The 20,559-nt window shown below is 39.7% G+C and overlaps 1 protein-coding gene across 1 annotated transcript; it reads right to left on the bottom strand.

Annotated features, from left to right (window-relative positions):
- Window positions 1-251: 251 nt before the first annotated feature.
- LOC130931217 (neutral cholesterol ester hydrolase 1-like) lies at window positions 252-20,074 on the bottom strand. The gene is made up of 6 exons (XM_057859810.1): window positions 19,901-20,074; window positions 4,617-4,860; window positions 4,486-4,555; window positions 4,225-4,396; window positions 888-1,197; window positions 252-822 (listed from the first exon to the last, which is right to left on the bottom strand). The coding sequence occupies exons 1-6, from the start codon at window positions 20,048-20,050 to the stop codon at window positions 515-517; spliced, it is 1,254 nt and encodes a 417-aa protein (XP_057715793.1). The 5' UTR covers window positions 20,051-20,074; the 3' UTR covers window positions 252-514.
- Between the last annotated feature and the right edge of the window lie 485 nt (window positions 20,075-20,559).

Raw genomic sequence — 20,559 nt, 5'->3', positions numbered from 1 at the left:
TGCATGCCTATAGCTGGCCTTGAGTTGTTTTGGGACTCACAACCAAAAAGAACTTCATTCATCTCCAGCGGGTGTTTTCTTGCTAGATGCTAGGTTTAAGTCAACCGAGCATTCCCTGAATAACCCTGATATTTGGTAAGTTTGTGTTCATTTAGCAGTCTACATTATACTTTAAATGCTGGATAAATGTATTCTCAAATAGTAATACCAGAGAAGTGAACATTGACAAGAACATCTAGAAAGATGTTAGCTTTGTTAGACATAGGGGAAACTGGAAACCGTATGCTAGCGAACTTGTTTCCTCTGCTAGCATAACTGATTTTCACATGAGCTATGCTAATGTACTAAATGGATACCAAGTTGAACAAGCGTTAAAAATAACATTTTGGCCTTTAAGAGGATGCTATCTATGCGACACCAACACCAATTCATGTTTTTTAAAATCATATTTATAAATTCTCTGGAAATTTTGGTTTCTTACAGCACACGGTTGGTTGGAACTCGCTATCCATCCCTATAAATTGTCACGCAGCCATCGGAGGTAAGAGTTGAAAGACCTCACCCCGACATCTACACCAAAAAACCCCTTAGTGAGAATGAAGCACAAATGGAAGCCGTCCAGGTGGTGCTCGGTCGTGACCGCCACGCCTGCATCCCTCAGGCGTCGCGCATACATCAACCCGTCGTCTCGAAGCACGTCGTACTCGCAAGTCATGATGTAAGCCTTGGGGCACTTTGCCAAAACCTTGTCTTCCGCCAAGAGGGGCGACGCGCTCACGTCCAGCAGAGTCGGGATAGCATCCAGGAGTCCGACGTGCTTCACTAAGTAAAATTGCAAATTGTCATTTACATTCATTGCAATTTCTTGATATTATATTTTACCCTACTTTTCTTCCCCTCGATACGTGCAGGAACGAAGCCCTTCTGGTACTCGGGAGAGAGAAGGACGGTCCAGTCCAGACGGGCTCTCAACTCCGGCGAGAGCTCGTATTTGTGCTCGTTGGCAAGGAGGCGTGGCTTGAGGGAGAGGTCGCCGCCCAGGTATTGCAACCAAAACTGGATCATGAAGGAACGGTCAAGGATGACCATGTCTCGATTCTGCTGGTAGGACGGCGTGTTGAAGTCCAAGGCCTGCAGGGCTGGGTAGATCAAGGCCTGCACGCTGAACTTCACATGCATGCTGTCATCTGTAGCTATCTTAAATAAAAAGACAACCAATTATAAAAGTTGGCAAGGACATTGCTTCCACACCCCCCATCATGTTAAATTGTAATCCGTAAAAACATGTCGCCATCAATTCAAAACATTAACGTAACGTGTTTGAAAGAGGAAATTGTCTGCAGAATGGCTAACATTTGAACCCTTCAAGTTCTATTCTTTAGCGCTCCCTGCTGGGTGACCCCAACGCTCACATGAGACCTGGAGGGCTTTGATTGGGAGCAACCTCCCGCCCCCAACCCCCCGATCATAACCTGAGCCGTGTTTTGTTATTGGACTTTTGTGCTCGTCATGGTTTGTTCATAACGAACACCATGTTTAAACATACGGGTGTCCATATGTGCACTTTGCACCAGGACACCCAAGGTCGCAGTTCGATGATCGACTTGGTAGTCATGTTATCGGATTTGCGGCCGCATGTTTGGGACACTCGGGTGACGAGAGGGGCGGAGCTTTCAACTGATCACCACCTGATGGTGTGTTGGCTCCGATGGCAGGGGAAGATGCTGGCCAGACCCATACGTATTGTAAGGGACTGCTGGGAACGTTTGGCAGAATCCCCCTGTCAGAAAGAGCTTCAACACCCACCCCCAGCAGAATTTTTCCCTTGTCCCGGGGGCGGCAGGGGACATTGAGTCCAAGTGGGCCATGTTCCATACCTTCATTGTTGAGGCGGCCGATCGGAGCTGTGGCCGTAAGGTGGTTGGTGCCTATTATGGCGGCAATCCCTGAACCCGCTTTTGGACACCAGCAATAAGGGATGTCGTCAAGCTGAAGAAAGAGGCCTACCGGGCCGTTTTGGCCAGTGGAACTCCAGATGCAGCTGACAGATACCGGTTGGCCAAGCAGAATGAATCTTCAGCGGTCACTGAGGCAAAAACCTGGACATGGGAAGAGTTCAGCGAGGCAGTGGAAAGCGACTTCCGGACGGCTTCAAGCAAATTCTGGCCCACCATCCGTCGTCTCAGGAGAGGAAAGCAGTGCGCCATTCACAATGTGCATAGTGGAGATAGGGTTCTTCTGACCTCAACTCGGGGAGAATACTTTTAAGGCCTCCTCAACTCCACCGACACGCCTTCCTTTGAGGAAGCAGAGTCTGGGGACTCAGAGATGGGCTCTCCTGTCTCTGGGGTCGAAGTCAGTGAGCTGGTTGGAAAACTCCTTACTGGCAAGGACACATGGCTGGATGCAATCCGTCCGGAGTTCCTAAAGGCTCTGGATGTTGTGGAGCTGTCGTGGCTGAGACGCCTCTACAACATCGCATGGACATGGGGGACAGTGCCTCTGGATTGGCAGATTGGGGTGGTGGGGTGTGGGTGTGTTCAATTATAGAGGAATCACACTCCTCAGCCTCCCTGGTAAAGTCTATTCAGGGGTGCTGGGGAGAAGAGTCTGTCGGGAAGCCGAATCTCGGATTCAGGAGGAGCAGTGTGGTTTTCGCTCCGATCGTGGAACAGTGGACCAGCTCTTCACCCTCAGCAGGGTCCTCAAGGGTGCATGGGAGTTTGCCCATGTGTTTTGTGGATTTGGAGAAGGTGTTCGACTGTGTCCCTCTGGGAGTCCTGTGGTGGGTGCTTCGTGAGTACAGGGTACCCAGCCCCTGGTAAGGGCTGTTGGGTCACTGTGTGACTAGTGCCAGAGTTTGGTCCGCATTGCTGAAGTTGGATTCGTTCCCAGTGAAGGTTGGGCTCCGCCAAGGTTGCCCTTTGTCACCGATTCCAATCATAACTTTTATGGACAGAATTTCTAGGCGCAGCCAAAGCATTTAGGGGGTCCGGTTTGGTGGGCTTAGTATTGCATCTCTGCTTTTTGCAGAGGATGTGGTGCTGTTGACTACATCAAGCAGTCATGTCCAACTCCTACTGGTGCCGTTCACAGCCGAGTGTGAAGAGGTTGGGATAAGGATCAGGACCTCCAAATCCGAGACCATGGTCCTCATCAGAAACCCAATTGGAGGAGTTCAAGTATCTTGGGGTCTTGTTCACAAGTGAGGCTAGGAGAGAGCGGGAGATCGACAGGCGGATCGGTGCAATGTTGAGGACTCTGTACCGGTCCATTGTGGTGAAGAAGGAGCTGAGCCAAACGGAAAAGCTATCGATTTACCAGTCGATCTACGTTCCTATGGTCATGAGCTGTGTGTCCTGACCGAAAGAACAAGATCCCGGATACAAGCAGCTGAAATGAGTTTCCTTCGCAGGGTGTCCAGTCTCTCCCTTTGAGAGAGGGTGAGAAGCTCGGTCATCCGAAAGGGACTCAGGTTCAAGCCGCTACTCCTCCGTGTTGACAGGAGCCAGTTGATGTGGCTCGGGCATCTGGTTCGGATGCCTCTTGGACGCCTCCCTGTAGATGTGTTCCAGGTATGTCCCACCGGCGGGAGGCACCAGGGACGACCCAGGATATGCTGGAGAGACTACGTCTCTCGGGTGGCTTTGGAAAGCCTTGGGATCCCGCCCGAGGAGCTGGTTGAAGTGGCTGGGGAGAGGGAAGTCTGGGCTTCTCTGCTAAAACTGCTGCCCTCGCGATCCAACGCCAGATTGAGCAGTAGATGATGGATGGAAGCTCTATTTTATGCTTGGGTTGGCTACCATTTTTTTACGTTCCACATTTTTAAATCTTAATTTGAATTTTTAACTAAGTTTTCATGTTTTGATAAAAACTATCTTAAAAGAATTTACATGATAGGTTTTCATGTTTTTCAATCATACCTATGTTAAAACATGATGTTTTAACATCAAAGTTCACAAGTTTCTCCATGATAATCACATTTCTACATGATGATCACGTTTTTACACCAGTTTACACTTTTTTATACAACACTAAAAACGTGATAACCAAATAAAATAATTTGAATATTGATTAAATTTTTGACCTAATTGAAATAATTAAGTCATCTTCAAAAATCACTCCATGGCAAATACATCCATATTACATCAAAGCCAATTTCATCAGGCCCAGATGTTTGAATTTCCGAACCCTAGTGTAGGTCTTCATCATGCGGCCACTCACCGTCTGAGTGAGCGCCGCCGACAGATTGCCGCCCGCGCTGTCCCCGGCCACCCCCACTCGCAGCGGGTCCACTCCATACTTGGCCAACACCTCTGGAGAAAGGAAGTGCTTGGCGGCCACGAGGCAGTCCTGGTATGCCACCGGGAAGCATGTCTCAGGATACATACGATAACTTTGGGAGAGAACAAGAGAGACAAGAAGATCAACACAAAACAAAATACTTTGTCGAAGTTGAAGCGCCGCACAAAATTTCATACTTACTCAACAGAAACCACAACCATGTGGAGTTCTTTAGATGCTTTACGGCTGTTATAATCATATTCTTCATCATCTGGAGAACAGAAATTACATTTTTCTAAACAAATACCACAAAAAGAAAGACTGTGACTAACCGGGACTTCCGTAGGCCCAGCCTCCTCCGTGCATGTACAGCAGCCCCCTCTTGAGACGGTTCTCGCCAGCTTTTGGCGGGGGCTGGTAAACTCGCACGGGCACGCCATCAAAAGCTGTAATGCTGACCACCAACCCATCCTTATCGGTCTCAGTCTTGGATTTCTTGATTGTGCCAGGGATCTCGGAGGGATTTCGCAAAAATGCGATGTGGTGCCCATAGCCCAGCCATTCCCTCACGAAGGCCTGAGGGAACGGGAGAGTCATTACAGAATTGGACGACATTTTGGCTTTAAAACACTTGGAAAAATAAGCCTTTCTTGCTTCACTTTCTGCTCCATATTCATCAATAATAGTTAATGAACTATTAAAAGGCTTTATTAGTTTATCGCATGGACAGAAAGTAGCATTTTTCATGACCTAATTAAGGTATGTCCAAGCTACGGTCCGCGAGCCAACTGCACCCCGCTGTCCAGTTTTTATTGGCCCCCCAGCAAAATACAAAAATATCATTGAATATAGCCTGCACAAGAAGCTTAAATTCAGCCTTCATTGTTGCACTTCTTAGATTTAACAAGTGCTGCAACGATTAATCCCTGAACTCGAGTATTCGATTAGAAAAAAAGATTCGAATTAAATTTTGCTGCTTCCAGTATTCGTTTAATTAAAGTGGCGTTGTAATGGTTTATTTTGAAAGTGTTTATTTTGAAAGTGTTTGCATTTATTGATTTGGGTGGATACACTCCCCTCATTTCACATGGCTGAATCCAGTTGCTCCATGTTAAGACCAACATAGGCTAAGTTTTTGTTTGACTTAATGTTTTTTTTTTTTTTAATGCATTCATAATTTAGATTTTAGGTATATTTAGAAGGGCTGTCAAACGATTAGAATTTTTAATCGAGTTAATTACAGCTTAAAAATTCATTAATCGTAATTAATCGCAATTCAAACCATTTCTAAAATATGCCATATTTTTCTGTAAATTATTGTTGGAATGGAAAGATAAGACACAAGACGGATATATACCGTAATTTCCCGAATATAACGCGTGCTTTTTTTCCACCAAAATCAACTTGTGAAATCATGGTGCGCATTATAAACGGGTATATGGATGGAGACAGAAATATATACATATATATATATATATATACATATATATATACATACATACATATATATATATATATATATATATATATATATATATATATATATATACATACGTATATATATATATATATATATATATATATATATATATAAATATATATATATATATATATATATATATATATATATATGTATTAGGGCTGTCAAACGATTAAAATTTTTAATCAAGTTAATTACAGCTCAAAAATTAATTAATCGTAATTAATCGCAATTAATCGCAATTCAAACCATCTATTAAATATGCCATATTTTTCTGTAAATTATTGTTGGAATGGAAAGATAAGACGGAGATGGATATATACATTCAACATACGGTACATAAGTACTGTATTTCTTTATTATAACAATAAATCAACAAGATGACATTACCATGATTAACATTCTGTTAAAGCGATCCATGGATAGAAAGACATGTAGTTCTTAAAAGATAAATAAAAATAATAAATAAAACATATAAATAAATAAAACATAAATATTTATAAAAAATTATAGAAAATAAACAAAAGATAATAACTAGTACAAGTTATAGAAATTTTATATTAAAACCCCTCATGTTTTCGTTTTAATAAAATTTGTAAAATTTTCAATCAAAAAATAAACTAGTAGCCCGCCATTGTTGATGTCAATAATTACTTACACAATGCTCTTGGATGCTGAAGCCTATAAAATCAGTCGCACCCAAGCGCCAGCAGAGGGCGGCAAAACTCCGAAAAACACAACAAATACACCTTTCACTTTGCTGTCCTTTTAATTCTTTTTGAGCGGGGCATTTCTGCGTTAATTGCGTCAAATATTTTAACGAGATTAATTTAAAAAATTAATTACCGCTCGTTAACGCAATAATTTGGACAGCCCTAATATATATATATATATATATATATATATATATATAATAAATACAAACTGACTTTTTTTTTTTTTTTTATTGACACGGCCACGTTGTGTTGAAGAAACATATGCGGCGATCCGTTGCCGACCATCACGGTACGTGACGTCACCATTTTGTTTCGGTAATACTTCACTCTGATCGGCCGAATGATTTCGTCTGTGATAAATTCTGCTTTTTTCCCCTCTTCATAAAGCACAGAATTTAATTTCTTGAACTCATTTGAGTCAACGTTTATTGCAGCTCCGCAACTCGGACCATAACAAACGTAACAACAGACTTCCTGTTTGTGTCCGTCAACTATATCTGTCTCTCGGGAAACTCAAACCCAAATAACAATAGTTCCTATTGTTACTGTCGCGTCGACAGCGATGAGCGCTCTCGGATTTCCAACTTACGTTCTCACTTTCATTTTACCGTATCAATCCATGGAAGAAACATTTATTCATCATGATGAAACGAGCAAGTTATACAGCAGCCTTCAAAATAAAAGTCACATCTGTTTTGTTTTCTCCTAGATTCTGGTAAGTTGGAGAAGTTGTCAAATCATAATATTACCATAAATATTGTCAGTTTATGGTAATGTTTTGAACTACCAATATGCTATGCTTGTGCTGTGTTTCACCAGTCAGTAAAATGACATTTCTGTATCTGTACACGAGCTCTGTTTTCTTGTATTCTTCTATTTATTGGTACTAAAATTAGGGTGTGCGTTATATACGGGTACAATAATTTTCCCTAGATTTGACAAGTAAGTTTGGGGTGCACTTTATACACAGGTGTGCCTTTTATTCGTGAAATTACGGTACATTCAACATACTGTACATAAGTACTGTATTTGTTTATTATAACAATAAATCAAGATGGCATTAACATTAACATTCTGTTAAAGCGATCCATGGATAGAAAGACTTGTAGTTCTTAAAAGATAAATATTAGTAGAAGTTATAGAAATTTTATATGAAAACCCCTCTTAATGTTTTTGTTTTAATAAAATTTGTAAAATTTTCAGTCAAAAGATAAACTAGTCGCTCGCCATTGTTGATGTCAATAATTACACAATTCTCATGGTGCTGAAACCCATAAAACCAGTCGCACGCAAGTGCCAGCAGAGGGCGACAAAACTCCAAAAAACAAGTAACAAGTGGACATGGCACTGTGCTGTCATTTTAATCTGTTTGAGCTGGGCAAGTGCGTTAATTGCCTCAAAAATATTAACGTGATTAATTAAAAAAATTACTTACCGCCCGTTAACCCGATAATTTTGACAGCTCTAATATTTAGCCATTTTTTGTGAGGATATGTGTCTGAACCATTTGTTAAGAGCATTGTAGAGATAAAAAAAAAAGTTAGCGTTTTATAGCATTTACGGTAGCTGACTTTTGCTATGTAAGTTAGCCGATTGTTCTTTTGTTGTACATAAATCCCTATTTTTTTATACCGTTTGAGGCTCAGCTCAGGTATTTTAATTTTCATGTTCCTTATTCTGTTACTCGACTATTCCAAAAAACAAGTTAATCGATTAATCTAAACTAAACTACTAAAATAATCGATAGCTACAGCCCTAGATTTAACCAAGGATGGGTAGAATGTAAGTAACATGTAAGAGTACCATTACTTTTAAATAATATTACTCAAGTAAAACTGCAAGTAGTCATCCAAAAAATGTACTAAAAGTACAAGTAAAAAAAAAGTATTCATTGAAAAGAATACTCAACTAATGATTAAAACTAACTGCTTACAATGTCTGATTTTTTAAAAATGATGCTATATATTTTTTTCTCAGCACTTCATATGAACTGTTATTATTAGAGATGTCTCGATCCCGATCACGTCATTTTCAAAGTATCGGAATCGGCAAAAAAATATCGGACATGCCTTTTTTTAATATACTGTATATGTATTTTTTAATTAAATTGTTTCCTAATTGTATTTAACGTTACAGACATAATATCTTACACTCATCCAGAGTCTTTAGTTTAGGCTTAAGGTAGGGTTATCAAATTTATCGCGTTAACGGCGGTAATTAATTTAAAAAAAAAAATTATCACGTTAAAATATTTAACGAAATTAACGCATGCGCTGCACGACCCACTCACGCATTGTCGCGTTCAATCTATAACGGCGCCGTTTTACCCATATATAGAGCTAAAAGGCAGTGTTAAGTGAGTAGAGTGAATTTTGGCAGCCTTTGGAGCCTTTTTTTAATTGGCTAAAGCCTTACAATCCGACTCCCACTGATTAGAAATATTGTGGGACACAATGTGGGGAAGAAAGGTAGTAGTTTATCTTTTTCTTAACACCCTATGTTATTTCCCAACGCAGAGAAGATATATCAATTGGTACCACTACGCACAGTCATGGTTGTACTTCCCATCATGCATTTGGGCAGAACAGTTAAATGGCTACAGTATCATTTACTGAAAGCTCAACAAATACACTAGATGGCAATATTTAGTCACAATATACAAAGTCACATTTATCCTTTAAGAATTACAAGTCTTTCTATCCGTGGATCCCTCTCACAGAAAGAATGTTAAAAATGTAAATGCCATCTTGAGGATTTATTGTCATAATAAACAAATACAGACTTATGTACTCTATGTTGAATGTATATATTCGTCCGAGTTTTATTCATTTTTTTCTTAACGCATTGCCAAAATGTATATGATCGGGAAAAATGATCGGGAATGATTGGAATTGAATCGGGAGCAAAAAAAAAAAGCAATTGGATTGGGAAATATCGGGATCGGGAGATACTCAAACTAAAACGATCGGGATCGGATCGGGAGCAAAAAAAAAAAATGATCGGAACAACCCTAGTTATTATACTGTAACTACAGTGATCCTCACTACTTCGCGCTTCAAACGTCACAGATTTTTTTTAATTAAAAAAAAAAAAAAATGCATTATTTTATAGAGATGTCCCATCTGATCACATACAGCTTCTCACTCTCCCTCCTGAAGCTGGCAGCTGCAGCGTGTTAAAGTTAACGATGAGTGACAAGGGAGCTTCTTTGAACTTGCCTACTACTACTACTACCACCTTTCAAAGGCGCCACCTTGTTTAACTTGTTATACATTGGCTGTAGAGTGCTATGGCAGCTCATTGTGTTGTGTTGTGTGCTGTTCTAAGCAGCATGTGCTGATTTGAGAGGACTCACTCAATGAACAATTTAATAAAGAATTACACTTTGGGGAAAAAGGGGAAACAACACGTCTTACTGTATATGTATCTTTTTCCAATGCTAAATAAATAATTTGAACACACCAAAATACATTGAACACACACACACATTAAAAAAAAAAAAAAAAAAAAAAAAAAGCTACACCTCTACTTCGCGGATTTCGGTTATTGGGGGTGTTTGAGGGGGGTGGTCCTATTAACCGTGAAAAACGAGGGATCACTGTATAACCTATTACATGACCATATTAGGCCAAGAATATGACACAAACTCATCAAATTCAGACCAGAACAACACTTTGAAACGTTACACATCCAAAGAGCACGAGTGCCCTCTAGTGGAGAAAAAAAAACATTGTCACCTCCAATTGGTATAATGGAGTCATGTGGTTATTGTTGCGACGTGAGACGGCCACTGTCGGCATCTCTGGCAAAAATTAAGTCAATATGTACAATAAAGGGGAAAAATGTAACAACCCTAGTGTAGCCCAGAGTAGCGGTGAATAGTGTTTCTTCTTCACAAATCTACTCAAAAGTAAAAAATACAGTATTACGTGGTGAAACTACTCTAAGAAGTACATGTTTCTCAAAACGTTATTCAAGTAAATGTAACGGAGTAAATGGAACACGTTACTACCATCTATGAATTCAAAGACTAGATAAAGCTTGTCACTTATAAGGGCAGAAAAATGTTGAATTCAGCGGAGAAAAGTGTAGAATGAGGCTTTTTAAAAAAAATTTATTACTCCAACAAAACGTGAATGCAGCTTCATGCGTGTGCCAAACTGCCAATTATACAGTCGACAGTGCAAATGACTATCTTCCCACCTGCTTTACAGGTTAGGTCTTTAGGCTTTACAGGTCTTTTTTTCGTCCATTTTTACCTGTTTTGATGTTTGTTCGGTCGCCTATTCCCATGAATTGTGAATTTAAATGGTTCAACTTTACAGTCTCGACGTATCAGGCAGCTAACTGAGGTAATCTACTCTGGTCGCAAATTGAAGGAGCAGAGTAGCTGCCGTCTTTATCGTTTTACAAGCATTTTATTTGTTATGGCAGTCCCTGTAATCTGTAACTTTCAAATGGATGTTAGAATGTAACTTGCTCACAGCAAGGAGAAAAAACGAGGAGCAATAAGAGAGGTAAGCTAGGTAACCCACCTAGGTAACATAATGGTTGATTTTTTTTTTTTTTTTAAATCCCTTTTTTACTTGTATTTTGGTTTGATTATATATAGTTTAAAGATCTACATTGGTATGAAAAACTATCTGAACCTTTCGGAATTTCTCACATTTCTACATAAAATCACCATCAAATGTGAGCTGATCTTCGTCAAAATCACACAGATGAAAAAAACAGTGTCTGCTTTAACTAAAACCATCAAAACATTTATAGGTTTACATATTTTAATGAGGATAGCCTGCAAACAATGACAGAAGTGGGAAAAATAAGTAGGGGAACCATCACATTTAAACATTTGTGCCCCCACTCGTTTGGCAGCAATAACTTCAACCAGACGCTTCCTGTAGGTGCAGATCAGTCTGGCACATCGTTTAGGACTAATCTTGGCCCATTCATCTCTACAAAACTGCTGTAGTTCAGTCAGATTCTTGGAATGTATGAATCGCCGTCTTTAGGTCATGCCACAGCATCTCAATGGGGTTAAAGTCTGGACTTTGACTTGACATGTTTTTTGTTCTTCTGAAACCATTCTGAAGTTGATTTACTTCTGTGTTTTGGATGATGTTTTCTTACAAAACATCCTGATAAACTTTTGAATTCATTCTTCCATAAATGATTGCAAGTTGTCCATGCCCTGAGGTAGCAAAACAGCCCCGAATCATGATGCTCCCTCCACCATGCTTCATGGTGTGGATGAGGTGTTGATGTTGGTGAGCTGTTCTATTTTTCCTCCACACATGATGTTGTGTGTTACTCCCAAACAATTCAATTTTGGTTTCATCAGTCCACGAAATATTTTGCCAAAACATCTGCGGAATGTCCAAGTGCCTTTTTGCAAACATTAAACGAACAACAATGTTTTTTTTTAAGACAGCAGTGGCTTTTTCTGTCGAGTTCTCCCATGAACACCATTCTTGGCTATAGTTTTACATATAGTTGATGTGTGCACATAGATATTGGACTGTGCCAGTGATTTTTGTAAGTCTTTAGCAGCCACTCTAGGGTTCTTTTTTACCTCTCTGATTATTCTGCGCTGAACTCTTGGCGTCATCTTTGGTGGACAGCCACTCCATGGGAAAGAAGCAACAGTTTCTACACAACTTCTCTGACTGTCGATTGCTGAACATCCAGAGAACGTTTTGTATCCTTTCCCAGCTTGAAACAAATCAGCAATCCTTGATCGCAGGTCTTCAGACAGCTCTTTTGACTGAGCCATGGTGCACATCAGACAATGCTTCTCATCAAGACAATTCATAACAGGTGTGCGTTTTATAGTGGGCAGGGCAGCTTTAAACCACTCATCAGTGATTGGGCACACACCTGACTTAAATCGTTGGTTAAATATTGGTTTCAATTGCTCTTTAAGTCTCTTTAGGCAAAGGGTTCGCTTACTTATTACAACTCCCCCCAACTGTCATTGTTTGCATGCTATCCTCATTAAAATATGAAAACCTATAAATCAGGGGTCCCCAAACTACGGCCCGCCTCCACATTTGGTCCGGCCTTGGGCCCTGACCAATACCAGGGAGCATTTTTTTCTCTCATTAGTGTTATTTATTTCCTGGCTTTTTTTCAGTGAAGAACCCTGTTAAAGATATTGCCTCCGCGACGCGACCCCGGAGCAAGCGGAAGATGATGGATGGAACCCAGAGGGGGTTATTTGGTTATTATCTATTTAATTAATAGTGTTATTATTCTATTTTTATTTTATTTACTTTTGTTCCGTGAAGAATCCAGAAAGGGTTATTTGATTGTGGCTTTCTGAAAAACAATAATTTTTTACATTTAGGCACTCCTGCAATCGTCACACTTTTTCTGTTACAAACTGACCCGGGCCCGGGAAAAGTTATGTGGCCCTCGCAGGAAAAGGTTTGGGGACCCCTGCTATAAATGTTTGGATGGTTTTAGTTAAAGCAGAGACTGTTTTTTCATCTGAGTGATTTTGACAAAGATCACATCATATTTGATGGTGATGTTATGCAGAAATGTGAGAAATTTCAAAAGGTTCAGATACTTTTTCATACCAATGTAGATCTTTAAACTATATATAATCAAAACAAAATACAAGTTTCTGTAAAAAAGTGACTTTTTTTGTTTTTCAGCCATTACAGTGCCTTGCAAAAGTATTCGGCCCCCTTGAACCTTGCAACCTTTCGCCACATTTCAGGCTTCAAACATAAAGATATAAAATTTTAATTTTTTGTCAAGAATCAACAACAAGTGGGACACAATCGTGAAGTGGAACAAAATTTATTGGATAATTGAAACTTTTTTAACAAATAAAAAACTGAAAAGTGGGGCGTGCAATATTATTCGGCCCCCTTGCGTTAATACTTTGTAGCGCCACCTTTTGCTCCAATTGCAGCCGCAAGTCGCTTGGGGTATGTTTCTATCAGTTTTGCACATCGAGAGACTGACATTCTTGCCCATTCTTCCTTGCAAAACAGCTCGAGCTCAGTGAGGTTGGATGGAGAGTGTTTGTGAACAGCAGTCTTCAGCTCTTTCCACAGATTCTCGATTGGATTCAGGTCTGGACTTTGACTTGGCCATTCTAACACCTGGATACGTTTATTTTTGAACCATTCCATTGTAGATTTGGCTTTATGTTTTGGATCATTGTCCTGTTGGAAGATAAATCTCCGTCCCAGTCTCAGGTCTTGTGCAGATACCAACAGGTTTTCTTCCAGAATGTTCCTGTATTTGGCTGCATCCATCTTCCCGTCAATTTTAACCATCTTCCCTGTCCCTGCTGAAGAAAAGCAGGCCCAAACCATGATGCTGCCACCACCATGTTTTACAGTGGGGATGGTGTGTTCAGGGTGATGAGCTGTGTTGCTTTTACGCCAAACATATCGTTTTGCATTGTGGCCAAAAAGTTCAATTTTGGTTTCATCTGACCAGAGCACCTTCTTCCACATGTTTGGTGTGTCGCCCAGGTGGCTTGTGGCAAACTTGAAACGAGACTTTTTATGGATATCTTTGAGAAATGGCTTTCTTCTTGCCACTCTTCCATAAAGGCCAGATTTGTGCAGTGTACGACTGATTGTTGTCCTATGGACAGACTCTCCCACCTCAGCTGTAGATGTCTGCAGTTCATCCAGAGTGATCATGGGCCTCTTGGCTGCATCTCTGATCAGTTTTCTCCTTGTTTGAGAAGAAAGTTTGGAAGAACGGCCGGGTCTTGGTAGATTTGCAGTGGTCTGATGCTCCTTCCATTTTAATATGATGGCTTGCACAGTGCTCCTTGAGATGTTTAAAGCTTGGGAAATCTTTTTGTATCCAAATCCGGCTTTAAACTTCTCAACAACAGTATCTCGGACCTGCCTGGTGTGTTCCTTGGTTTTCATAATGCTCTCTGCACTTTAAACAGAACCCTGAGACTATCACAGAGCAGGTGCATTTATACGGAGACTTGATTACACACATTTGGATTCTATTTATCATCATCGGTCATTTAGGACAACATTGGATCATTCAGAGATCCTCACTGAACTTCTGGAGTGAGTTTGCTGCACTGAAAGTAAAGGGGCCGAATAATATTGCACGCCCCACTTTTCAGTTTTTTATTTGTTAAAAAAGTTTAAATTATCCAATAAATGTTGTTCCACTTCACGACTGTGTCCCACTTGTTGTTGATTCTTGACAAAAAAATTAAATTTCATATCTTTATGTTTGAAGCCTGAAATGTGGCGAAAGGTTGCAAGATTCAAGGGGGCCGAATACTTTTGCAAGGCACTGTATGTTGCCTATCGTTTGGCATTTTATCTAACAATTCTCTTATCAGTTCCAACCAGCACGAATTACGTCACATAACTTCTGTGTTCTCCACTGCTGGCGACACCATAAGTCCAGAAAGATCACGTTTCCTTCCTGAAAAAGTAGACATGCTTTTTTTTTTCTGCAAAAGAGTTATTTTTGCACATTTGCACTATGCTCTGTTCTGTTGTATTTGACAGTACTTATCTTTTTTTTTTTTTTAAATTAGTATTATTTTTGAGTGCTATCAGCTCATATGTCCTTTTAAAAAGGAGGATTAAAAAAAAAATTCTATTAGAAAAATGTTTCAGTAAAACGTGACACATTCTTGTGTATTTGCCACAGTTACATAATGCCACAGTTAACATTCAGGCTTTGGGCCTCTTTTGACCTCGGTGTGAGTTTGTACAGTAAGGTTGTGACTACTGATTAAACAAACTCGATGCCAATCAAAAGGTTTCTTCTTCTTTTCCCCCCAAATTAGAATCGCTAAGAGAATCGATAAAGAATCGAATCGTTAAGCAATGTCGATAATGGAATCGGAAAAATCATATCAGCCGCGCTGTGCCCCAATATTGTATTACAGTGGGGCAAATAAGTATTTAGGTCAACCACTACGTAATTGTGCAAGTTCTCCCACTTGAAAATATCAGAGAGGCCTGTAATTGTCAACATAGGTAAACCTCAACCATGAGAGACAGAATGTGGAAAAAAAAAACAGAAAATCACATTGTTTGATCTTTAAAGAATTTATTTGCAAAATCATTGTGGAAAATAAGTATTTGGTCAATACCAAAAGTTCATTTCAATACTTTGTTATGTACCGTTTGTTGGCAATAACAGAGGCCAAACGTTTTCTGTAACTCTTCACAAGCTTTTCACACACTGTTGCTGGTATTTTGGCCCGTTCCTCCATGCAGATCTCCTATAGAGCAGTGATGTTTTTTGGACATTGGACAGCACGGACTTTCAACTCCCTCCACAGATTTTCTATGGGGTTGACATCTGGAGACTGGCTAGGCCACTCCAGGACCTTGAAATGCTTCTTACAAAGCCACTCCTTTGTAGCCCTGGCTGTGTGTTTGGGATTATTGTCACCCTGAAAGACCCAGCCACGTCTCATCTTTAATGCCCTTGCTGATGGAAGGAGATTTTCACTCAGAATCTCTTGATACAGTGCCCCATTCATTCTTTCCTTTACACAGATGAGACGTCCTGGACCCTTTGGAGAAAAAGAGCCCCAAAGCATGATGTTTCCACCCCCATGCTTCACAGTGGGTATGGTGATCTTCTGATGCAATTCAGTATTCTTTCACCTCCAAACACGAGAACCTGTGTTTCTACCAAAAAGTTCTATTTTGGTTACATCTGACCATAACACATTCTCCCAGTCCCTTCTGGATCATCCAAATGCTCTCTAGCGAACCGCAGACGGGCCTGAACGTGTACTGACTTCAGCAGGGGGACACGTCTGGCAGTGCAGGATTTGAGTCCCTGGCGCCGCATTGTGTTACCGATAGTAGCCTTTGTTACTGTGTTCTCAGCTCTCTGTAGGTCATTCACTAGGTCCCCCCGTGTGGTTCTGGGATTTTTGCTCACCGTTCTTTTTATCATTTTGACGCCACGGGGTGAGATCTTGCATGGAGCCCCAGATGGAGGGAGATTATCAGTGGTTTTGTATGTCTTCCATTTTCTAATAATTGCTGCCACATTTGATTTCTTTACACCAAGCGTTTTACCTATTGCAGATTGAGTCTTCCCAGCCTTGTGCAGGTCTACAATTTTGTCTCTGGTGTCCTTGGACAGCTCTTTGGTCTTGGCCATTGTAGAGTTTGGAGTGTGACTGACTGAGATTGTGGACGGGTGTCTTTTATACCGATAATGAGTTAAAACAGGTACCATTAATACAGGTAACGAGTGGAGCCTCGTTAGACCTTGTTAGAATAAGTTAGACCTCTTTGACAGCCAGAAATCTTGCTTGTTTGTAGGTGACCAAATACTTATTTTCCACTCTAATTTTTAAATAAATTCTTTAAAAATCAAACAATGTGATTTTCTGTCTCCCCCCCCCCCCCCCACCCCCCCCGCATTTTGTCTCTCATGGTTGAGGTTTACCCATGTTGACAATTACAGGCCTCTCTAATCTTTTCAAGTAGGAGAACTTGCACAATTGGTGGTTGACTAAATACTTATTTGCCCCACTGTAGGTCTAGTGACGCCCCTACCCTGATCTAATTTATTTGATCTTTACAATAGTGCCCATCCCTTCTTATCGCCTTTTTGACGTTTTTCTTACATAAACTGAGAGTAATCATTATTGACACAAAGATTGCATGCAGGCTTTCTCATTGTTAGTCAGAAAAATGTGTTCTTTGTGGATCTTTTGGCTTAAAAACATGTTCAACACGTCTTGCATGTAGTGCAAATTTGCTCTGACTAGAACATAGTTGAGAATTTTTATTTTTTTTACCACTTTCAAGCCTTTTGTTTTTCCTTTTTCTCATCTAAGGAATGACTGCCATTGCCCTTTTTATATTCCTTGGGCAGGTTGTTACTTTTTCCAAGCTACTTCGCCAATGAAGATTATTTATATTCTGAAAGACGGCACATTGATTGAAACCAATGATTTGATATAATCCTTTCAGGGACAGTGGTCACTACAGTGGTCAGTACTGTTTCACTGCCAGTCAAAGTCGCAGGAGAATGTGTTGTGGTGGTTAGTAAAACAGGAAAATTGATGTTGAAAACACTTATTAACGGGAATAAATGTTCGATGAATTTCAACTCTGAGCGTTAGTAAAGTTAGTAAAAATGGATTGGATGTCTATTTATTTTAAGTTAGGTGAGGTCACAATATCTTGATAAAATATCTTTATATATCTAAAAAAAAAAAAAAAAAAAAATTCCCCACAGCAAAAATACTCCCGTTCACACTACTTCTAATGTGTCTTTATTATTCTTTTTTCAGTTTATTATTTGGGTCTTTAGTGTTATTGTTTTTTTTTTTTTTTTTTTTTTTTAAATGGGATTTCTGTGGCGCACTGCACAGCCCGAACCGTTTGACCGATCGGCACTGTTCAAATATCGAAACAACCGGAAGTTTCGCGCGACGCAGCAAATTTTTTGAACGACCACGAAAAATCTTTCGTTCGCTCGTAAACGCCGATTTTTCACAGATTTAAAAAAAAAAAAAAAAAAACGCAACAACTTTTCAAAATGTATCTAGTCCTACAATTTTTAACCATATCACAGTATTTGGACATCAACAATTCCGGGACGGTAAGGGGCATAAAAGTTGCATAGAGTTAGGAAAAAATTTACGGTTCCCCGGAAATTTGCCAAAAACGTTCCCATTCATTTTTAATGGGATGCAACGTTGGTTCAAATATCCCAGTCACTTCCAATTGGGTTTCTAATGGAATTTACAGTGCATTGATGCCATTGACAGCGATGCATATCGAATCTATTGATGCCATTGTACTTGGATTCCATCGAAACATATGTAAGTCGATGCCATTGTCGGCCATGGGTGTCCAAATTTCCCATGCATTTTCAATGGGAAAAAAATTAATGTCCCCAAATCAGCAGGAAATAGGACGTGTCCACAAACTTGGGCGGGGCTAAGATCTATATCTCCACACAGCAAAGACCCAGGGTAATTTCTCCAGAAATTGCAGTTTCTTGTTAGAATTTGTTTTATTTTATTTAATTTTATTTAGACTTATATTTTTTTAACTCATATTTTGAATTGGAGTTTTAAATGTTATTTATTACAATTTAAATTATTGATTTCCCACCCCCAAAATGGATCCTTTTATTAATATATTATTTAAAATTATTGCTATATTTTCATTTCCCATCGCAAAACACGTGCCAGCAAGACTAATACTACAATAGGATGTGAAATGGGACCTACCAAATATTGTCCCGTGGGCTACAATTGGCCACAGTCCAATTTGAAACCCCTGTCGTATAAGAATGTAAATAAATACATTCAAGAAAAAAAGCCATGAGAACAGTAGGAAGGTTGTTTGTCTATTTCCTTAGTGTTGAAGTGCTAATTTGACTACCGTAATTTCCCGAATATAAGGCGCCCCCATGTATAATGCGCACCCCAAATTTGCTTGTAAAATCAAGGGGAAATTATTGTACCTGTTTATAATGGGCACCCTAATTTTAGCACCAATAAATAGAAGAATACAAGAAAACAGAGCTCGTGTACAGATACAGAAAGATCATTTTAGTGAAGCATAGCACATTGGTAGTTCAAAACATTACCATAAACTGACAATATTCACGGTAATAATATGATTTGACAACTTCTCCAACTTACCAGAATCTAGGAGAAAACAAAACAGATGTGACTTTTCTTTTAAAGGCTGCTGTATAACTTGCTCGTTTCATCATGATGAATAAATGTTTCTTCCATGGATTGATACGGTAAAATGAAATTGAGAACGTAAGTCGGATATCCGAGAGAGAGCTCATCGCTGTCGACGCGACAGTAACAATAGGAACTATTGTTATTTGGGTTTGAGTTTCCCGAGGGACAGATATAGTTGACGGACACAGGAAGTCTGTGTTGTTAAGTTTGTTATGGTCCGAGTTGCGGAGCTGCAAAAAACGTTGACTCAAATGAGTTCAAGAAACTAAATTCTGTGCTCAATGACTTTATGCCTAAAACTTTTGCACAGTACTGTATATATATATTTTTTAATTATTAAATTTATTAGGATCATGGAAGCTTCCACTTGGGGAAAATATATACATACAGTATATCCTGTATATCCATAATATAATAAAAATATACAGTACTGTGCAAAAGTTTTAGGCAGGTGTCCTGCCTAAAACTTTTGCACAGTAGTGTATATTTCTGTCTCGATCCATGTACCCATTTATAGTGCGCACCATGATTTTACAAGTTGATTTTGGGGGAAAAAAATGTGCGTTGTATTCTGGAAATTACGGGAAGTTATCGGGTGGTCATTGTACAAACACCTCATTTTAAGAACAATTCTGGTTCGTTTTATGATTCTCGCCGTCAATCAATGGTAGCCAATGAGTTTAATAACAGCAAATTACCATGACCACACCCTTGCTCACTCACCAAGCCATTGAAAAAATGGAAAATGTCATTCAGTAGCAAAATCTTCCCCTGTTGTCGAATGGCAGCAGGCAGTGGCTTGTACACCAAGTAGCGGAAAGCCACGGCAAGGCAGGCGGCAATGGCCACAGACAGCAACCACAGCAGCCACATTTTGCATTCGCGTTTGCCCCGGTGCTTCTGGACCTCGACCAACTGTTGTGATTAATGGGGCCAAAGATAACAGCAGTGTATGTACTAACTGGGAGGGGCTGGGTTGGCCCAGCAAGTGTCAAACACAGTCGTATCTTATTAATCATTACCAGTATACAGCTTTTAAAATGTCAATTTGCTTATCTAAATTCTTGTGCGTATTTGTTTCAAACATGCCCAACGTCGAATTATAAGTAGCCAAATTCCAAAACCTACAAGTAAAATCGAATAATAAAAACAAAAAGCTCAAAGTATTATAATATTCGTTTGTATTTAGTTTACGCAATTATAATCTTTTAGTTTAAATTACTTTTATGCAGGGGTGAAAGCGGCCAGGATTTCTTGCTGGAACTCCCTGCCAAAAAGGTCGCGACGGAGCGAGATTTCTTTTGTTTGTTTGTTTGTTTTTTTGGTAAAAACAAAAACAAAACAAAAAAAACAGGATTCATACATTTATACAGGATTTTTTG

This window comes from Corythoichthys intestinalis, chromosome 15, assembly GCF_030265065.1.
Source record: "Corythoichthys intestinalis isolate RoL2023-P3 chromosome 15, ASM3026506v1, whole genome shotgun sequence".
Lineage (NCBI taxonomy): Eukaryota > Metazoa > Chordata > Actinopteri > Syngnathiformes > Syngnathidae > Corythoichthys > Corythoichthys intestinalis.
The sequence above is the reverse complement of the archived record's forward strand: the minus strand, read 5'-3'. Positions and strand labels throughout refer to the sequence as shown.